Consider the following 20,887-nt stretch of genomic DNA (forward strand, 5'->3'; position numbering starts at 1 on the left):
TTTTAGGCAGGGTGTGTTATGTGGTGGTGTCTGGCATGAGGACATAGGTGTTGGATTTTTTGGGTTGGGGGGTTGTTGCACAGATGGGGTTTATTCTGGTATGTCCCAAGGATGTTTGGATGCTAGGTTCAATACCTTAGGCTCTTTATTGTGTTTTTCAAGCTGTTTTGGAGCAGCTTTTACGGAGTGGCAGATCCAATATCTTCCAGAGGAAGACGGTTGCTGTTTCTGTGTGATGTGATAGGTAAATAATGAAGTGTCAATGGTGCGTTTCTGTATGCACACTGTTTGAAAGAATCCAGTCCATGACTTTATTATATATTTTTTGGAAGTTAGTTTTATACAAACTCTTTCTTTGTTTTTTGTCTGCCTGTGCTTGCTTTCATTATTCTGTAGAGCAGCTAAGATTTTTTCCTTTGGTGCTTTACTGCCACCTTGTGGTAATTTTTGGCTTCCTTCTGTTATTAAAAAAACAGAACTCCTCAGCTGTAAAAACTTTTTCAGCTTCACCTCTTTCTCCTTCCTGTGAGGTTCTTTCTGGGTCAGTTCATATTAAATTGATTGATTTGTCCTGAAAGCCACATCCTGTTACACTCAGTGGTCTAGCTTTTAGTGCTGGTAGACTGATTGGCTCTCTCCTCATCACGGGTTAGTTCACTGTTTGTGTCTAATGCACTTTAAGTGTGCAGCTCCACTTCATTTGTCTCAGCTGGCTGGATAACAGGAATGTTACACCTGCATTTGAAATTTTAGACCTGCTGTATTTTTTTTCTTTACTGTGTTGCACTTTCTTCCTTTTTAGTCTTTTTCTTCTAATTCTCTCTTTATTGTTATCAGGGCAGAGTTCTTTTTTTTTGTCTTTTAGTTTTTTTTCTTTCTCTTCATATTACTCTATGATTGGAGGATGTTGGTAACCTGCGGAAATCCATTTTCCACTGCCAAAACATTGGGTTATTTTGTATTCATTATTGCAGTCATGCAAGCACAATTTAGTAACTGTTAAACAAATCAGATAAATGAAGTAGTCATGCATACAGGTGCTTTTTCTGTTTTTTCCTCCAGCTTTTGGCTCAGACATTAGAAAGGCCAGTGCTTGCCCATATATCGACTTGAGTCGCATTTCTCTTGCGGTTCGATTAAGTGCGGATTTAATGACGGCACATCTAAAGGCCACTGAGCTCAGAAGATATTTGGCTTAAAGCTTACACCTTTTATGGTTGTTGTTATGGGAGCTGTAGATATGCATTAAAGAACAATTTGCCCAACAAGAATGAATTAACCTAAATGAGGTTATATTTATGACTAAAACTATCTATTACAGTATTATTACTCAGTCTCATCTGCGAGTTAAAAACTCTTTAAGCCTTCATGCAATTCCAGTCAGCTGGCTTTATTTCTTTTAGGCGTTACACAGAGTGCTGTATTGTCTCACGAGCAGCACTATGATAGACTACTGTATACTGCCTGTGTCCTTATTTTTGGAGTGTGTAATTACTTTGCTCCAGTAACTCAACACTATGTTTTGAAATGGATTATGTCCTACATTTCAGACCAAAGCAGGGTGTGACACCTTTTATTTAATACACTTGACACCACAAAAAAGATAGAATAGTCCCCTGGAGGTAAAATAAAAGTATAATGGGTCCTGGAAGCTATTTGCTTTGCAGCCTTAGGTTTTTCTTGGCACACCAACAGATAACACAATCTATTCCTCATGTTTTGTCTCTGGTGGCCTGCTGACTACTTTTTTATTATTGAAATAATCAAACCTCTCATTTGTTGTATTTGTAATTCATAATGCGCGTGTGTGTGGTGGGGTTAATTGGTAGCATATGAAGTGATCTGACTTTTGCCCTTTCTCAGACTGTTTATTTAGACTGTACTTGGCAAGGAGTAGAGTAATTTTGTCTGCAGCTACTTTGTATCCAAACAGTTTACGTCATGGCTATTCAACTAAAAAGTTAGTTGGGCCAGATTTTCAAACCGAGGAATTTATCTGGGCCAGATATTTTTTTGCAGCCAGTAAGCAGCAGATCATAATAAATTTCAAACCCACACAAGTGTATTGAAAAAGTTTTTTTTTTTTTATTCCTTTTCCCCCTGTAAATCTGGTGACCTCTCACAAATGCACACCAAAAGGTCCATTTAAAAAAAGGGGAACTATAACTAAACTTTTTTTTTTTTTTTTGCACATTTGAAATAATAATAATAAAAAAAACATTTTGAACCCATCTTCTGCTATAGATATTACATCAGTTTTCCTCAGGTCATCTAACAGCATTTCAAACTCGTCTGACGCCAGAACTTCAACTCTACGAACTGTCTGACAGGGGTACGTTTTTAATAGCAGATGTCACACTTACTTTAATTTTTTCGTCACTTATCACCGCATCCACCACGGCCAGCATGCAGTATTTCACTGTTTCAGAATCTGTGAAAGGCCTTTTCTTCTTCGCCAAGAAGCAAACACGAAGGAAAGCTGCTGCAGCTCTCTCTTGGACTGTACAGGACCCTCACCGTGGTAGTACAACTCCGGTTGTAAGATTATTAAACTCGCAGTTAAACTGTACTTTTGCAGCCCTCTCCTGAGATTGCTCTGGAAAGTTTGTGTAGAAAGTCTGGTGTTTGTCATTGTGGTGCCTTCGTAAGTACAGCAACACACTCACTGCAAATTAAACACATTGGTTTGGCATTTGGATTTGGCGGTAAAATGAATAAGTATTTGTCAGTCCAGGCAGGGTTCATTGTCAATTTTGCGCTTTTGGAGTGAGAAAAACATGCTGTTGTCGCATCATATATTACAATGATTGTTTAATATGTTTACATCACGGTGCATTGTGGGTTAAATATTGCTAGGCTACTAGGAGTGTTGCATTCACAGTCTACACTACGCTGTAGGAATTTTTAATTTTTTTTTAAATTAATTAATGAATTAATTTTTTGCATTTTCTCTGTGTTTCTGCTTGGACCACAGGCAGGGCCACTCGCAGGTTGCTTCTGGGCCGCCATTTGAATAGGCTTGGTTTACGTAGTAAATCTGGAGCTTTATCATCAGCTCATCTGACTCATAAGACTGGGAGTTATTTAATAAAACTAAATTCTTCATGAATATGCCAAAAGCTGCGCAGAGCTCAAGCTCCGTGTATGTCAACCTTGTAAAAACTTCACCAGAGTAGATTTGAAAAGACAGGAGACAAGCACATTTTTATTAAACAAAAAAAAAACTACAGTAGCTCATGTTGGTACACTTTAATTTTCACATTACATAACACTTTTGTAGAACACTAGAAAAAAAGAAGCAAAACAAATTAATCCAGACACTTGCAGTTGCTATGTAACTAGGCTCTCAGAGGGAATACCGACCTACACGTAACATGGCTTTGCAAGAGTTTACACCCTACAGAATGTCACAGAGTATCATATCAATGCTACAATCATTTAATGCAGAATAAAGTCTTTGGATTTGGATGCACTGATGTTAACCGGTTCTTCTTGAGATTAAGACTGGGCAACCTCCCCAACCCAATACCAACTTTCTTAATTGTAATGCTTTCCGTTTCACACAATGATCATTTTACCTTGTATTTTCCTACATAAAAAAAAGAAAGAAAAAAGCTACAAATGTTCTGGTAAAAATCCTCACACTGTGATAATTTGGCCAATTCTTTACCAGGTTTATCTCACTGGAAGAGAGATTCTCTTATTTCCAGAAGAGAAAAATCCCTGTTATTGCAAACTGCAGGGTTAGCTGGAGTTCTCAATTAATTTGTTTAATGATTTTATATTAAAATATAATGAAGAAAACCATCCATCTCTTTATAGACTCCTCTTTTGATAGAAGATGAGTTTAACTGAATCAGAATTGCGCCTTCTATTTTTATCACAGTTATATTTTTTGTTGTGTATCTCTTAACGAGTTTGCATCGTCTCTACTCAGCAGCAGTAGTATTTGCAATTGTTAGTGAATGATGACTAATACTAACAAGTAGTTTTTTGTTTATTTTTAAAGCACAAAAAGAGGTACTTGGGTAACTACTTGTGTGTGTACAAGACCTGAAACATGAGGAATGCGTTACACTGCATTATTTTCTTAAGAAAAAAGGATGTATATAATCTATAAGTACTGTATGATTGTCATTCAGCAAAAAAAAAAAAAATATATATATATATATATATCTATCAGTGAGTGTTTCAGCATTTGGTTTGTAGAAGTGATCTGTGTGTTACCCCTTGTCCCGTAGATTTACATTCAAGTGTAAACACACATGAACAAGTTACGTTCAAAAGTGCTTGTTTTCTAAATTAACGTCACCGTTTGTGTCAAGCTTATTTATGGTTAAAGCCACTAGTTCAGGTCAAGATGGATGCTGCAGAATCCCCTCCTAAACTTTCATCAACTGAACGCACCTAGATTGGGTTAGGTTAGTGGCCCAGGTACTGCCATGTTGTTATGGTTATCTAATAAATATTGCACTTTTTGCTGAATATGCAGAATATGCTGTGTGACTGTTATCACAAACCTATAACCTGTAATGAAGTATGTAATCCAGAGGTAAAGTAACAGTGGATCAACTGTGGCAGAGCTGTAAATGCCTCAATAAGCAAGAGAATGATGGCGTCATTCCATAACAAGACATTGTGGCTGCGCAACAAAAAAGAAGGGAGCATAATAAGGCTGCATGTCCACCACGAAGCCTGACTCCTCTGCAGATGAGCAGGCCGTTGCATGTTTCTGACACCACTTAGTGGGCAGTGTGCTTAGGAAAAGGTTGTTAGCCATCTTTAAGCAGGAGTAAATGCTACGCTTCACCCTATCATCTGAGTAGTGTTCACAAGACTATGGCAGTGGTCGAGTTCAGTTCTTGTGTGTCAAATGATCTAACTAAAATGAACAGAAAGGAAAACTGACTGAGGTTGAGCTTGTTGTCATTTAAAGATGAAACCAGACGGTTCTGGAGTGTTGCTAGGCTGGTGGTCATTTCAGGTAGTAGTGGTGGTGACTGACGACGATGTTGCACCTGAGGCTGTAGCTAAGCTGGGGCAGTGTTAAGGGAGTCTTTATGAAGGTTAAGGGTCACAAGTAGGATGCCACGTAATCCCGCTCTCCCTTAGCGCCGCTCTAAAAACCAGATTTCATTCTGACGGTTGCTGTGAGCAGGGTTGGTGTAGCCGGCCACGATGAATGAGTCGTTGACACACACTCCTGGAGACTCCAGCAGCTCGGCCAAGGTGCTTATCTGGTTTATGATGGTCACTTCATTGGTGGGACCGCTAAAGGCTCTGGAAGAGGGAAGGAGTGATCTATAAGTGTAAAACTAAGCACAAATTCTAACCTTAATAATCACTTACTGTAAAGTCAGTAACAAAGGGAGGGAGCTCATTTAGAAAAGATTTCTTTTAAGCTACTAACCTCGTATATACAACAGTGGCAGGCCAGATCTCAATGACAATGTCACTGTCCTGAGGTTGGGGGGGCTGGGCCTGGTGCTCAGTGGGAAGGTAGTAAGCCACAGTGACATCAGGGGACATTACAGTATGATTCTCATCTGTGCGCACCACTGTTACAATAGGCAGCGTCATGCCCAGATAGTCACCTACATGTAGAAAAAAGCAAAGTATCACTGTCAGGCTGATATAAGGAATAGCTTAAATCAGCTTGCCAGCCTCTAATCGTATGCGTAAAACAGTCTCTTGCTTCCAGACTCACCTAAGGAGTTGTGTTGGCAGATGTATCTCATTATCCTCATAAAGCCATAGCAAATGCTCTGTTCATACGTCTCCTCACGCATTATTATACAAGCCCAGTGACCCTTTTCATAGTGGCGTTTCTCATACAGGATCTCACCACACTGACAAAGAAAACACAGACAAAAACATAAACATCCTAGGAATACTCTGGTAGACGGAGCAAAGGTTTTGACTGCTGTGGACACGAATGTCTGCAGATCTGCATATTTCACAAAACCAAGTACAGTGGTTGGCCTTTTAAGCGTACATAAAAGTAGCACGTTTTGTGAATATTAAATACTTCAAATCAAAATGATTGGTTTTACCCACATTTCTTTCCTTTTTTAAAATAAGGTTACAGGTCAGGTTTTGTTTCTTTTTTAATTGAGTCTTCACTAAGCTTTCCAAATAAAATTAACCTCTTATTTACTACAAAACTCCCTCAGTTCTATTCACTTGGTTTTTTTTTTTAAACTTGTTCTTAAATGCATAGGAAACTTTTCTTAAGCAGGTACAACAATCTTATTTTTCTTCACTTACGGTTGTGCGATCTGTAAATCTAAAATCAACTTAAAATGACAGCATGTTTTATGCCAGGATTCAGGAAAGAAACTGGACTCTGGATGTTAGCAAAATATGTGATTTACAAGGTGCCCAAAACTGCTCTAAGAATAGCGTGCCGTGACTGCCCTTTGTTTAACTGGAGTCTCTGGCCAAGTTTTAATGAACTAATTAACTCAAGTTAAACCAATTAGCCCATTTTATTTATACAGTCCACAAAGGACTTTAAACAGCTTTGGGTGACACGATCACTTTGACAGAAATAAAGATCTGACCCTCACACAGAGAAAACATGTACGTGACTGTAGATTGACATTTGTGTTTTTGTTTTTTATTGGATATCTGTAGAGAGGAGTCGTTTACATGTAGGATTTATTTGTACAAATCCTACATGTGTTGTAGTACAATTTGTAATTCAGGTGTAGTAATAATAATAATAATGTCAGACTTAAATATATAATTATATTTACATAAACTTGCTATGAGCTTAATCATGTTTAGGTTTATTGACAAAAACATGGCTCCACTGTATTAAGTAGTTTACAGTCTTTCTTATGTAAAGTATACTTAACTTTTTGATGGACTCTTCAAATACTTGGAGGGTATGAATATTCAAGTCTATTTCTCAGTGCAGATATGTTCCAGTCCTTTAAACTGGGTGACCTATTTGGCAGCTGCTCTCTTTTGTCATTTATGCAGAACATTAAAATGTATAGGAAGATGGTGATTATATCCATTTCCCTTGACAAAGTAGTAAAAGTCAGTGATACCTTCTCTTTGCGTCCAAGGAGGGTAAACGGGACCTGCTCTCTGTGACTGCGTCCTTGGTTATTGGTGCTTAGCTGTTGAATGGGTTCTGCCATATCTGTCAAACAGACAAACATAACCCGTTACACACAAAAAAACATGTCTATAAGATAGTTTGTAGCATGTTCGTGGCAGTTAGATACACCCAACTGAGCCTGTGTACTGGGAATTCAGTAACAGGCTTTTTCTTGATACCATATTCGGCCTTCCATGCTAAGGAAATTAAAATGCATTAATAAAAATGTGTATAGTCACGCAACTCCCTACTATGATGTCCAAATAGTACATATTATCTCTTGCATTGTATAAAAATGTGCAGTGTGCCCTCTTATCTGTGCGAAATGTCCTCAGTTGCAGTAATCTGTTGGCTGGCAGTGTTGTTAGTTTGAGGGAGAAAGCGCTGCCAGCTGGGAAGAGCATTGTGCCAGGATGTTGAAGAGAGTTATGTTTATTAGAGCTGATGGAAGGGAACATTGACTAAAGCTGCCCAAGGCCAGGTATAGACTGGTATTAACTGAGCGAGACTACAGCACTGGCCAATGGTTTTGAAACCTTATTCACCTGCTCTTTTACAGCACTAGAGATGCCTTGGCACTTTACAGTATTTTATGCTCATTCATTTCATTTAGTTAATTTATTAAACAAACAGAAAATTTATTGCAAAAAAACAAACAAACAAAAAAGACTAGTGTACACTCTGCTGATTACAACTACCAAAGGGCTACTTATCCTCAAACTTAACATCACTACAGAAATGAACAATCAAACACCAGGCACTTAAGGTGAATCCAATTCAATCACATTTTATCACTCAATATCATGAGGGCAACAAGGTCAGAGACATGTGTGTTATTTAGGGGATCAATTACTTGGCAACAGAGAAAGCAGACTGATGCATGTAACAGACAAAGAGTGTCTAAATATTTAGTAGGATCTCATGAAACGTTACGCTGTGAAGTCCTGACAAAAAGGTTTTGGCATTAGCACCACTAAATTTCTAATTAATTGCCAATAAAAGTTTTTGTAGCTTATGAAGTCCTTGTTTTTCACTAGTTATGCAAAATGAAGTGGCAAAGTGCATTTAAAAAAAACAACAACAAAAAAAAGAACTTTATGCTGCAGCCAAAACAGCAACTGTACAGACAGGTTTCTTATTCACAAACATTACTGAGGGAACAAAACTTCTTTGGTAGTCAGTCACCAGATTGTAATCAAAGTAAATGTGCCATTTTTCAACATATGTATATGTATATATATATATATATATATATATATATATATATATATATATATATATTTTTTTTTTTTTAAATTTCTTTGTCGTTTTGCAGTTTCCTCATTAAATAGGTAACCAGATTTAGGAGCAGGGACCCAGAATGAACAATAAAATGTTTTAATTTCTAAAATTTTATCTACGATAGCCTCGCCCCCACCCTCACCAACACACGTGCAGGCATGTACTGCTTGCACAATCAAGCAAACTCATCAGTTTCAATTGCAGGACTTCCAAAGCTTCTCAGTGTTGACGCAGAACAGTCAACACAAATGCTTGTTTTTGTACCTGAGCTGTAGTCATGTCCCACTCTCAGTGTGCCTCCTGTTCCACTAACCTCCATTTCACTCCCCTTGTAGTTGCCAATTGTACATACATAACAAATTGCAACTTGTTAATCAAACTATTTCATCACTTAAACATTTGTTATAAAGCATCAGGCTGGACTCAAATGAGGATGTTTGGCTGGAAGCAGGCCTGAGCAATTAATCAAAAATGAATCAAAGCCGACAAGAACCTCTAATTGATGTAATCGTGCCCATGTCATTGTTGCTTTAGTTATTTTGGTTTTAAATTCTGTTAATATGTCCCCCTATTATGTACTGTATGTGTTGCTGGACCCTTGTCCAGTCTGTGACATGGAAACCTCATGGAGGAAAACTAAAACCTTGAGTGGACTGGGCAACTCCAGCAGCTTGCACCAAATAAAAATGCCTTGTCTGTTTTTTGGATGCATTTTTGGCTTTACTAAAGATCACAGAGAAACCAAAAACACTGCACAAAAATAGTTTCAGCAACTGAAGTTAGTAGTTAGTTTTTGAAGTTAATACTAACTACTAAAGTTGTTGTAACAGAAGTTACAACAGCTTTAGTACAAACCTAGTAAGACCACTGCGTGTGCCACATCCTTCATTGTCATATTAGATAAGCTTGGAAAAACAGCCATAACTACTGAATTTGTTTTGTTTTTCTTAAATTTCATTTAAATTTGTGTTATACTGTCAATCTTAAGGGACACTATGGCATGTCAGCGATCAGCTTCGTTCATTGGATAGTCACTGATGTAAAGTTAAACACACCATGCAAGTGGGTATTGAGTGAGCTCAAACTGGCATGAACATTCATCTTGTTTACATGCTAGAAACTCTTCATCCCTCCATCACAGCTGGTTATATCTGCTCTCTTGACCTAATTTTACTCTTCAGTGAGTCAATTATCATCTTTGTCTCCAGCATGAAAATTACAGTCTAAAGGACTTTCCTGTAGTGACAGCAGGGTATCCTGAAAGAGTCGATAAAACAAACAAACAAAACCTCTAATGAAACTGGTTGCTATGGATACCAGTTACAATATATTGATCAATGATGTGTTCATTCACCAGCTGAACATTGGCCTACTGGAAAATAAGAAGTGATTAAATGGTGCCATTGGCCAAGGTTTATCCATTATGGCGCATTGCTTTTGATGTCATATCTTCATAAATCTCTGTCACTGAACTCGTGTGTAACTGGCTGGAAGGTAAGTGAAGAAAAACAACAACACCCAGATGTCAGCATCGGGCATTTTAATAATCTGGTTACTGGTCAAATTATTACTATTTTAAAACTGCAGCACTGGTCTCAGTCCCAATTAGAGCAAAGCAGTTTACTGTGGCCTAGGCTTGTCCCCTTAGTACTACAGTGAGGCCACAACCTCAGTACCAGCATAGGCAAGGTATTTAATCCCCTCTGAGTCAGAAAGGCCCAGCAAGTGATTTTGTCCTCAATTAGTGCTGCGGTCAGGGAACAGAGGGAGGAGGTTGTGCCAGTCTGTTACTGGATTCCCTAAGGGCAGCCAAAGAGACAAATAGCAGATGGTTAGAAACTAAATGATTGCGTATCTAAGGGTGATAGTAGATGATTAAATTCTTTTAATTGTTATAAAATATAGTTTTCCTAAGTACATCTAATTTTCTTAAGCTCCTTGCCACCACATAATATTTAATAAAAACAATTACTTTTGTTAAATAATTTGAGTTACACATATACTGAAGTATAGACATGTAAACTGTATTCAGCCTAAAAGAATCCATGTATTCTGACATACAGAGGCTGAACTAATAAGAAGCCTGTGATTTGGTTTAGTGCCCAATAGGGCAGGTTTTATTGCTGTCGAGCAGGAATTAAAATGCTGAAGTTTAACTTATCTCAATAGGCTTATTGTTCAAGTCTCTGTCTCCAAGATCTGCGATCACCAGTGACTTGAAAGACTTCTGAGTACGAGACTACTGTTTTTGTTGTCGGCTCCTGCCGAGCACGTCTGAATTCACATGCTAAAATCAAACTTAGAAAACTACAAGTTTGCAACATTTGTTAGTAATCAGCAAAGCAGAATGAACTGAAAAAGGTAAGATTGTATTTGGTTGTTTTTTTTGTTTTTTGCATAGAGCAATTCTGAGCACGCCTTCATAAAACCCACAACCAAATGTAATCTTACCTTTTTATGTTTTAAGCAGATCCAAAGGATAATGATGAAGACTGTAGTCATGGCTAAAGATTTTGGGAATGGGACCACTGCCAGAATTCATTTTTAATTTATCTGAATACAGGGTTTTGAAACTCATGAAATCCTTGTGAATGTTCTTCATTTGTGCAGCTGCCAAATTCTTTTTACGCTGTTATTAATTAGGGTTTTGTATATTCAATATTAATTGCATTTGATTTAAAAAGTGGTCAAGGCACAAACAGGAAAATTCATGGATTTCTATCAACTAAAGTTCCACAGACTTGTTGCCTTTACTGGACAAACCATTTTAACTTAGTCATCCTGCATTCTGAGCCAGGAAAAACCAGGCAATAATGGAATGAATTGAATCAGTGACTAAAATAAACCGACCCTCTTTTGCCAATTTGGTGTCAGAATTAATATTCTCAGTGGTTAATACTTTTAAGTTAAACACAAAGTAATGTTGCAATTTAAAATTACATCTAAAGACTGTATGAGGCATATGTGTTTGTGTGCGTTTTGTGCCGGACATGCTAATCAGACTCAGCATCTCAGTTGTTGCTTAAAACCTAAAACCATGAACAAGGCATTCTTGAGCAACCCTGATTACATTATAAACACTTTGTAAATACATCATGCACACATAAAAACACACGTGAATATAGAGCACACTCCTTAGTTCATCTCTCATCCTTCTGCTCGTCTAACTGAGCGAGTAAATGAACAAGGAAATAAGAGTCCTACACCTGCATTGTTTTGTATGATTTCAAAAATTGTTGTACATATATAGCTGGTTATGTGTGTGTATCACCGTTTAACAATTGGTTTTCGGTGTTCTCTCTTTTCCAAATTTCAGGGAAAAAAAAGACGTTTTTTTTTCTATCAGGTCCAGGTATGACTGAAATTTTTTTATTTGTGTTCATAAAGCAACGCAGGTGTACCAATGCACAAGTAAAAAACTGCACCTATCACAGCCTGTGGCTGAACAGGGCACAAGGAAACAAAACATTGTTAAGGAAATATTAGTGACTGTAAACAGAGTTGATCATTGTGGGTTAACAAAGTGCAAATCTGTTAGCTTTATTTCATGAATTCTATGTCAGACATATCACACATATGGTTATTGTGAGGTTAAAAAAAGGTCCATTGTGAAATCACAAATACAGTCAAGCTTATGTTATTTTTATTATTCTATAAAAATCTCTATATTCTATATTCTTTGTCTTTATACTTCTGTAACCTTACCGAGTTATTCCTCTAACAGGGATATAGTGCTGAATCAAGCAAATATTATGTATAAAACCCTGTTAGGCACATCTAACAGTTTGAGTGGCAAATGTGTCTGTCTAATTTGCGAGTGTACACTTTGTATTTCCCATCAAAGCAAAACAGCCTGTCATCTGCCATCAACCACACAATTTGTTTTTGTCTGATGACCAACAAAAAAAGGAAGCCAAAGCATCTCTATTAATCTTAACACACACTCTAATATTACTATATTTACTACTAGATCAAACAGGCTATTACTACTAAGTATTAGATCTGTTGCCCTGACCTAATACTTCTATCATAATATTACAGTGTCTATAATGTTGCAAACCAATATTATGAATATTTTGAGTTGTAAGCAGACAGATGTATATGCTGGACTGTTTTATGTGCCATACATGGTCCATGATTTTGTAGCAATAGCTGAGCCTTACACACCATTTATTTGATGTGAATAACTCACTATACTCACTGTGCCCCCTGTGTAAGAGTTAAGTGTGGCTTTACTATTGTGACAGATGGACTATTTACTCAAGCAGGCCAAAGGCATCTGCAAATATTCAAGCATAAAAAGTAGTAGCCATTAAAACAACAGATTTTAAGCCCTATACACTAAATCTCTTACTAGGGATCCTGGAGGCCCCATGGGCAAACTGTAGGAACCACCTCCTATTGCTTTTCCCGTTTAATTACAACCCTTCTGCCCGCAAGTGTTTTTAGTTTTAGCATGCATTTATTACGTTCACATTTTTAAACTAATTTACGAATTTTACAAGTTTTTTGTTGTTTTTGTTTTTACGAACTAAACACATGCTTGTCTGAAATTAAGAAATGTTCTGGCTGGAACAGGTTTGTCTATGTCCCTAACCGGAATCTAGGTCAATGTACGTGGATCCTTCAACAACAAAAAAATTTAATGCCAAAATTAAACATCCCTTTAGCTGTTGTTTTGACTTGTTTGCCGCTCTTTCTATCTCTCACATTAAAGTTTATAAAAGAAACAGGAAGAGTAGGCTACTAAAACTACGAGGCTAAAAGCCAAGGTGTATGTCAGCTACGTTGGCATGTACCTTTTTTGTTTTTAACAATTCCCCCAACATCATTTCTGTATATAAGTGTGTGTATATATATATATATATATATATATATATATATATATATATATATATATTTTTTTTTTTTTTTTTTTTTTTTTTTTTTTTTTTTTTTTTTTTTCACCTTGAGAAACTTCCACTTGGTGTCCCCTCGCTACCTCCTGCCAGTAATGTAGCAGGCGGTCTGGATTTTCGTCTTCCTCCATGGTCTGGCCTTCTTCGAGACTCCCATTGCCAGAGTCTGAGGGCTGGTCCTCCGAGAAAGACTCCAGGTCCTCCAGTGTGATCATCCCGTGTCGGTCGGGGCCGCTACCGTCTCCACTACTAGGACCGCCGCCACTCATCTGGCAGCCACCTCGGTCCATTTTTTTCTTTGTAAAATTGCCTAGTATCTAATTAGAAAACTGCCTCAAATTAATGGGCAAAAGAATAAATGCTTAAAAATCGTCCGGAACGACGATTTGCTCAAGCGCTAGTCTTCTTCCTTCTACGCGCCGCGTTGTTTTTGCTTGTCCAGATTAGGACAACCTTTACTTTATGGTCGACAAACCAGGCGCTGCTAAGCTTCACCCGATGCACATAGCCATGTTTGCATAGCTGACTTATATACGACTTAAACGACGCATTTTCTTTCACCGGGAACACTTTAGAGCCGCTGAAAACAAAAAAGTCGACGTCTCTTTCGCTCGTGCGGAGCAGCGTGACGCTTCCCTTGTCGTCGCCGGAGGTCAGCGCTATGTTTATAGAGATGAGGGCGGGCCGTAAAACCACGTGATCTGTGGGCTCCCACAACCCCCACCTCCTCTCCTCACACCCACCAAGACTCCCTACCCTTACATATCTCACCCAGCAGTTTACCTAGAAAGGTTTAGCTAATGGCAGCATTAAAAATGCTTTTTATACTAATTTTCAAGTCCGTTTGTAGCTATTATTTACTAATTAAATAATTAACCTTGGAGTCTCTTTGTGAAGTAGCTATGTAATTAGGCTATGTATTTGTTGTTTGCTTGTCAAATAAGCTGCAAGCAATTTCCCCCCTTATTTTCAGTTAATTCTAAAATTGTTTTCTTGCTTAATTACAGAGTTTTTTCTATAATTTATCGTGTAGTCCCCTAAGGACATGGTCACAGCATGTAGCTTGATTGTGACTGACCATGACATCAATAATTTCAATTACAGTAGCCTAATTGTATTAAAACAGAGCAAAGCCGGGAATTTTTTCATTTGAGAAACTGACATTTTAACTGACCTTTTAGGAAGAGAAGATGCATTTCTAGCATACTGTTGTTCTTTTTATTTTTTATAAAATGTATTCCTTTTACTTTAAATTATACTTGTTCTCTTATTTCAGTTACATCTTGATTTGGTTACATTTTGGTTATTTTTTATGTACATATACATTTTTTAGTTAAAACCTATGTCTCCCCTTTTCTATTAATCATTCAGAAAAAATGCTTTCTAGATTGGTATTTAAAATGTTCTACTTGTGTAATTAACTTCCATTCACTGTCAGCTTAAAGGATCATATAGTTTAATGTATTTTTCTGTCACAGTAACAGCTTTGCATTTCATTATTGTGTATTTTTTTTGCATCCAAATGCTTAAAGAAGTTAATGACATCCTTGACCTTAAGAACACAATTTTTCGGCCTGCATTTACATCTTTGCCCGTTTATTTAAAGCAAGCTATAAAACCTATAAAAGAGTGATAAAAATGTATTTTAAATAGTAATCAGTTCTTTTCTTTGCTAGATCTTTTTAATAATTATTTTTAATCTGTAGTCTTTCGACAGATTTTTTTTTATTCCCAGGCAGTGGATTATAAGCACACGCGAACTTGTGCGCTAGGGGACTGACTAGGCAGGATTTCCTCTGATCTGTGTCACAGCAACAGCCAGCCACCATGCTGCACCCTTCAACAGGCACGTACAGAGGATATTATATAATCTACTGTAGTTGGTGTGGGAGGGTCTGTGTAAATACACTGAAAGACACACCTACAATGCTCTACAAGAAGGGAGTGGGGGGGGGGGGGGGAACCTGTGGCCCCTCCATGGCTGTGCCTTTCCACCTCACAATCACTAGTTTTGTCTTTTCCCTTAAGTCTCTTTATTATATGCCATCACAGACAGATATGGATTCACAACAGCAGCCTTGTAGCAGCAGTCGCCTCATCAGCTGTCACATGGTTGACCATACTGAAGTGTGTATTCTTCATTTAGCAGCTGGTTCTTTTCTCTTTAGACTTATTCAAAAGTGTCAGTGATACTAAGTCAGCTTTACTATGCACACAAAAATACAGACACAGAACTCTTGACACACAGACACACAAACACACCATGAAGACCTCCTCGTTGTTTACATGACAAAGTGAGAGTTCAGTTTAGTATAGGTTATGTTATTAATAGCTGCCTATAGACAGACTTTTTGACCGATTCCTCACGTCACTTAGCTCCATGGCTCTCAACCAATCAGCTGCTGGAACCCACAGAGCATGCTCATTGAGATTGTCAACTACATTATTGTCAATTGGACCAAGCTCTTTTTTGCTAGCACTAGATAAATCAAAGTGCAATGTCTACACCATCTTTATATTACTATCCTTTAGAAAACATTTATTTCAGATAGCATTTGCCTTATGATCAAGTTGCTAAATGTACATATGAAAATATATTTTAAGTTTGCATTCCCAGTTTCCACATTTAAATCGGAAAATGCAAATCAACACCTTAACCTTTACCTCCAAAGTAATTCTTTCGGCAAAGTAAATCACTGGATACCCTTGGAAACAAACTAGTGCTGACACTAATCATAAACTGAGGCCAGGATTTGCATTGATTTCTACACAAGAGGAGGTATAAATAATCAGACATATTACTTTCAGAGTAGACACTTTTCTTTCAGCACATTCTGTTATTTCACTTCACATTCCAGGCAGCCTAAAACAGTGACCTCACTAATCTGGTCCTGAGTAATCTCATAATCTGGACCTGACCGCTGTGTACACATTTCCACACTGAGCTCCACCTGTCAGCCTACGAGCTGGTTGCTGCTAGCGGTCCTTTCTCTTGACATGTAAAATAATAAGAAAATATCTTATAAGTAAGAAAGGGACACACAGCAGCTACAGTAAGAGGTGCAGACACAACTTTGTTCTTCACTATCTTTACATTGATTGAAAATCAGTGGAATGTCATGAATGACTAGGATTGTTGTCGACACTAAATTTAATTGCAATCAATAAGTTGTTCAAGCATCTATGGTGGATGCATAGATGAAGTAAGAAAATTATCATACCTTCTAGTGATTCTAAAAAGTTCTGAGAAAAACATCTGAGCTTTTAGCTTCTGACATTAAGCCTGCATTGTCGGAAACCCCATGTTTTGTGTTCATCTGTCATTTTGCTCATCATCTTGCAGACAATATACTAATATATCACAGTAAATGGAAAAAAAGGGGAAAAGGCTGTAAAACTGTTTTATCCCCAGAGTGTTTGTTCATATAAACAAGCAAATCCGTCATTGGCTCCATCCTTGTCATATTGCAGGTAGATTTCATTGTAACCATTAATAGAAATGCCTACAGCATTTTTGCTGTAGTACTCAGTACTACATTGAACATTGAGTACTACCTGAACTGTGCAATTATATCTCCATCCAGCACCCATTTTTGAATTTTGATTTAGCTTTAACCACCTCACCTAATTCAGGTGGTTAATTGAGCTTAATAAGAAAAAAATCCTGTGTGACATACATTTTATGAAACTAATATCTATCCATCTATCCATACATCCATACATCCACACATCCACACATACACACACGCATATATTAATCTCAGAGAAACAGGTTGTCGTTAAGGAGATATGGGGCATGGCCTCAGCTCAGTTCACTCATAAAGAGTAAATCTTCATTTCTGGCTCGTTATCTCTTCCTGGATTCTGAATGTTTGCCATCTGCTGTTTGATTTGTGTTGTTAAACTATGTGCCGAACCCTAAAAGATGTTATGAAACTGGCATGTAGTAGTTATAGGAAATCTGAACTGGTTGTTAATAACATTTTTACATAAAATACCTTTTATTTACTTTGTTAATTTTGATGCTTGAATGCCCTAAAAAACAAGAAAAATTGCTTGCCATGTGTTATATAATTTTGTTTTTAGACACTAGTTGACTCCACCGGGTAACCTACTTTTTTCCAGGGTAATTTTGTTCCATTCACTTTGCAGAGTTACTTTTCCACCCAGCTGAAATTGAAAATGTAATGACCCAGCCTCCCATTATCCACGGTCATGAGGATGAATAGATGTTGGTAAAATTGTCTCTTGGAAAAACCGCTTCAATCTGTTTTCCCATTATAAGAAAACAAGGACAGGGGAGATGAGAAACACTTCAACACAATTTAGTGTTAAGAAGTCAGACTTTCATTTAGTCTGTGTGTGAGGCTGTTTATCAGTAGAACAAACATCTGTATGTTCCTGGATGTACCTTTCAGCTCAGGGTCACTAGGATGCGACTAGTCAGTGTTATGCATAATGCCCCCCTCAAAGAACAGGAAGTGGCCTACAATTGATGACCTATATATGTGTTTGCCTCCATTTGTCCAGGTGCTGGAGAAATTCATGTCTCGTCTGGTCCAGAACCGAGTGATGGGCCACAAGGATCTGCGGACTCTTACCAAATACCAGCTTATTCTTGCCAGGGATCAGTTCCGAAAGAATCCACCATCACACCTCAAGGCATGTAATGACTGTGTCCCATTGTGGTATCTACTGTCTGCTGTAATATATAATTTTACATGATATGATACACAGGTTTTTACATCTACTAAGACCCATTTTAAGAAAATATGGGGCCTTGAAACTCGAGACATGTAGCCAGCTATCTAATGATTTAACGGTGAATGCATCTGTTATTCTGAATATTATTTAATAATCAAGTCGCTAATCTTCATTTACAAGAATATGGAAAGAGGGTAGCCTGTGGTGATGCATTTACAGAGAATTATCCACCTTGTCTCTACAGAGCTTTATCATGACTTTGTGTTTATCTGTCTGGCTTGCAACTTTAATGCTACTTTGATTCACTGTCATTTCCTTTTCATAATGCTCCAGTAGGCAGCTGTTTCCAGTTAAAACACTGTACCAAAACAGGCATACGGGGGGAGTATCAAAGCAAAAACTAAGCACTTAGCAGATGCTAAGAGACAGATGTTTCCCTCAGAAACTACTAACACCAAGAAGAGATTTCAAAAGATAGTGAACTTGGGCTTTTATTTGCAAAACAAACAGAAACACAACTCCAGATAAAACTAAGTGCTGTTGTGTTGCATATGTAAATAAGTGATTGATTGCACGGCAAAAGGTTCAGCATATATACTTCCAGTTGCTTACGGTTATTTAGAATAAGCCGGGGCTGAGGTGTGCTGGACGATAGTCTGTGGTTCAGTGGAGAAAGAAATCCATTATTCACTTTGTTAGTGGAACATTTTATATACTCCATTTTTTGTTTAAAAAATGTTATTACTGCAGTTGAAGAAGTTATGGACAGTTTTATTTTTCATACTATTTTTCCGCACTTAATGGCCAAATATTATATTTATTTTCTTCCACTGTCACTCTGATCCCACATTGGTCTTGTGAAGTCACACAGCCTCTTTCACTCAGCAGGGTCCACAGCAGGGAATGCTGGAGGGCGACTTTGCCCTTTGTATCAGCCTGTACCATGGCTACGAGCTGCTGATGCAGATGGGCCTCCGATCTCTCTTCTTTTACATCCAAGGAATCATGGACGGATCCAGAGGTCAGTCACCTCACCTCTAACTTTTGCAGTACATTTCTTAGCCCTTTATCCAAACAATATGTTGAGTCAGAGAACAGTAGCCTTTCGAACGCCACATTATCCACGGGTGGAAACAAGTTTTTAACATCAGGCCTCTCCTTGCTTTGTTTGGCTCAGAGATGTCCAGGGCCAAGAACGAACTGCAGAGAACTCCCACGTTCATGGATCTCTACAAAGACATGGAAACTATGTTTATGAAGCCATCTGCTGGTATTTAAGTTTTTATTCAATTCACATAACTCGCATATTTGAGCCTGTTATGTAGCCAGAAGAAGAGTTTTGATATCTTAATTTACTCTGATCAGTGATATTTTCTATTATCACAAAAATACCTGCTTTAAAATACAGCAAAGGATCCACTGCTTTGGTTTCACTGTTTTTGTAGGTCCAGATGAGCCATTCATTTACAGCCACCCCAAACTGGAGAAACTGGAGGAGGTTGTGCTGCAGCATTTCAGACTGTGGGCTGAGAGCTCAGCAAACAATAAAGGTGATCTACTTAATATAGCACTGCTATGCTGTGACTCACACATGTGTTCAAGCAGAAATGTGATATTCTCTTCTAACTACATCATATTTTGGTTGATTATCGTTCTTGCCATGTTTATAGAAAACAAATACTTTTGGAAGCTCAGGATGTGATGTTCATTAAATTTGTGGTAAACTTAAACCACAACAGTAGCATCCATACATTGGTTATATCTATTAACAAAGGAGATTTAAATAACAGTGCTTGGTACAGTATAGTTTCATTAACTTGGAACTGAAAACCAAAACATTTTCTTGAGGTCGGGTTGACCTGAGCGTATTTAATTTCAAGAAGATCACAGAACAAAGCATTCCTCTGTCTGAATTAGACTGTCATAAACGTACAGAAAGAATTCAGCTCAGGATTACTGAAGGAATTTTTTATTCAGTCTGTTTCTCTTCTGTCTCCTCGATGTCCAGGTTCAGGTCCTCAGGAGGTAAGCACGCGTGTGATGATCTTTTCATCATTTCGGGAGAGTGTACAGGAGATCGCAGCCATGTTGAACCGCCATGCTCCGCTGATCAGGGTCATGACATTTATGGGCCAAGCTTCAGCTGGGAAGGGGGTCAAAGGCTTTACCCAAAAGGAGCAACTGGAGGTAGACATTTTTTTAGACAGTAAGACAAGTGTTATTAATGTTTTGAGGCACAGACAACTGCTAGTCAGAAGGAAAAGCCAAGAGAAGATTAATTTATGTAAATGACTGAAGGAGTACACAAAGAGGGTAGTGTGACAGAGAAGGATGGTAGGGATAGCGTGGAGGTGGAGGTGATCCATAAAGGGAGCAGAGGCAAGACTAAGAGGACAGTGTCCAAGGCTAAACTCCTTTTGCCAAGCTAAAATTGACTATGCAATCTTAAAAGAGAAAAAAACCCAGAAAGCAATGACCAACAATATTCAAAGATTTGTGATCACATGATAAAAAACAGACTCATATCCCACATAAAAAATGTATTCAAATATACAGTATTGTTTTAAAATTCAGCTGAATTCATTTGTAACTTTTCCTTTTAATGGCAGTGAACCCCATGTTTGAGTTTGACTTGCCTTGTTTACATTTGGTAAGCACTTCATGGGCTGATTGGAAAGTTGGTAGTTTAAATCCTGGCTGCTCCAGTCTGACAAAATATCGTTAGACAAGATACTGGTCCACAAGTTCCTCCCAGTGCATTCATCGTCAATGTGAATCTGGATAGAAATCACTTAGCTTTAGAAACAAGCTTGTGTGAATGTGTGTGAATGGTTAAATGAGCCATGTTGTATAAAGTGTTTTAAATGCTCAAGTAGAGTAGAAAAGCACCGTG

At 37.8% G+C, this 20,887-nt stretch overlaps 2 protein-coding genes across 2 annotated transcripts in view; one reads left to right on the forward strand and one right to left on the reverse strand.

The window, feature by feature from the left end:
- Window positions 1-20,887, forward strand: part of fancm (FA complementation group M) — a 42,281-nt gene that overhangs the window by 1,798 nt on the left and 19,596 nt on the right. Inside the window, 5 exon segments of the mRNA XM_085142612.1 lie at window positions 17,821-17,952; window positions 18,883-19,015; window positions 19,172-19,264; window positions 19,440-19,544; window positions 20,003-20,181. Of these exon segments, the coding sequence (XP_084998738.1) occupies window positions 17,821-17,952; window positions 18,883-19,015; window positions 19,172-19,264; window positions 19,440-19,544; window positions 20,003-20,181 (642 nt within the window).
- On the reverse strand, window positions 1,631-13,941 carry soul3 (heme-binding protein soul3). Its single transcript, XM_085142628.1, has 5 exons — window positions 13,340-13,941; window positions 7,059-7,153; window positions 5,708-5,849; window positions 5,411-5,594; window positions 1,631-5,280 (listed from the first exon to the last, which is right to left on the reverse strand). The coding sequence occupies exons 1-5, from the start codon at window positions 13,578-13,580 to the stop codon at window positions 5,109-5,111; spliced, it is 834 nt and encodes a 277-aa protein (XP_084998754.1). The 5' UTR covers window positions 13,581-13,941; the 3' UTR covers window positions 1,631-5,108.

Source organism: Neolamprologus multifasciatus, chromosome 19, assembly GCF_963576455.1.
Source record: "Neolamprologus multifasciatus chromosome 19, fNeoMul1.2, whole genome shotgun sequence".
NCBI classification, from domain to species: Eukaryota; Metazoa; Chordata; class Actinopteri; order Cichliformes; family Cichlidae; genus Neolamprologus; species Neolamprologus multifasciatus.

What these genes read in the sequence shown, in the direction of transcription:
- soul3 (XM_085142628.1), bottom strand. Translation starts at nt 13,580, where the DNA reads ATGGACCGAGGTGGCTGCCAGATGAGTGGCGGCGGTCCTAGTAGTGGA. An exon ending in CCAAGTGGAAGTTTCTCAAG is followed by an intron (nt 7,154 to 13,339) that starts GTGAAAAAAAAA and finishes TCTGTTTGACAG; the next exon opens with ATATGGCAGAACCCATTCAA. An exon ending in CTGCCAACACAACTCCTTAG is followed by an intron (nt 5,595 to 5,707) that starts GTGAGTCTGGAA and finishes TTCTACATGTAG; the next exon opens with GTGACTATCTGGGCATGACG.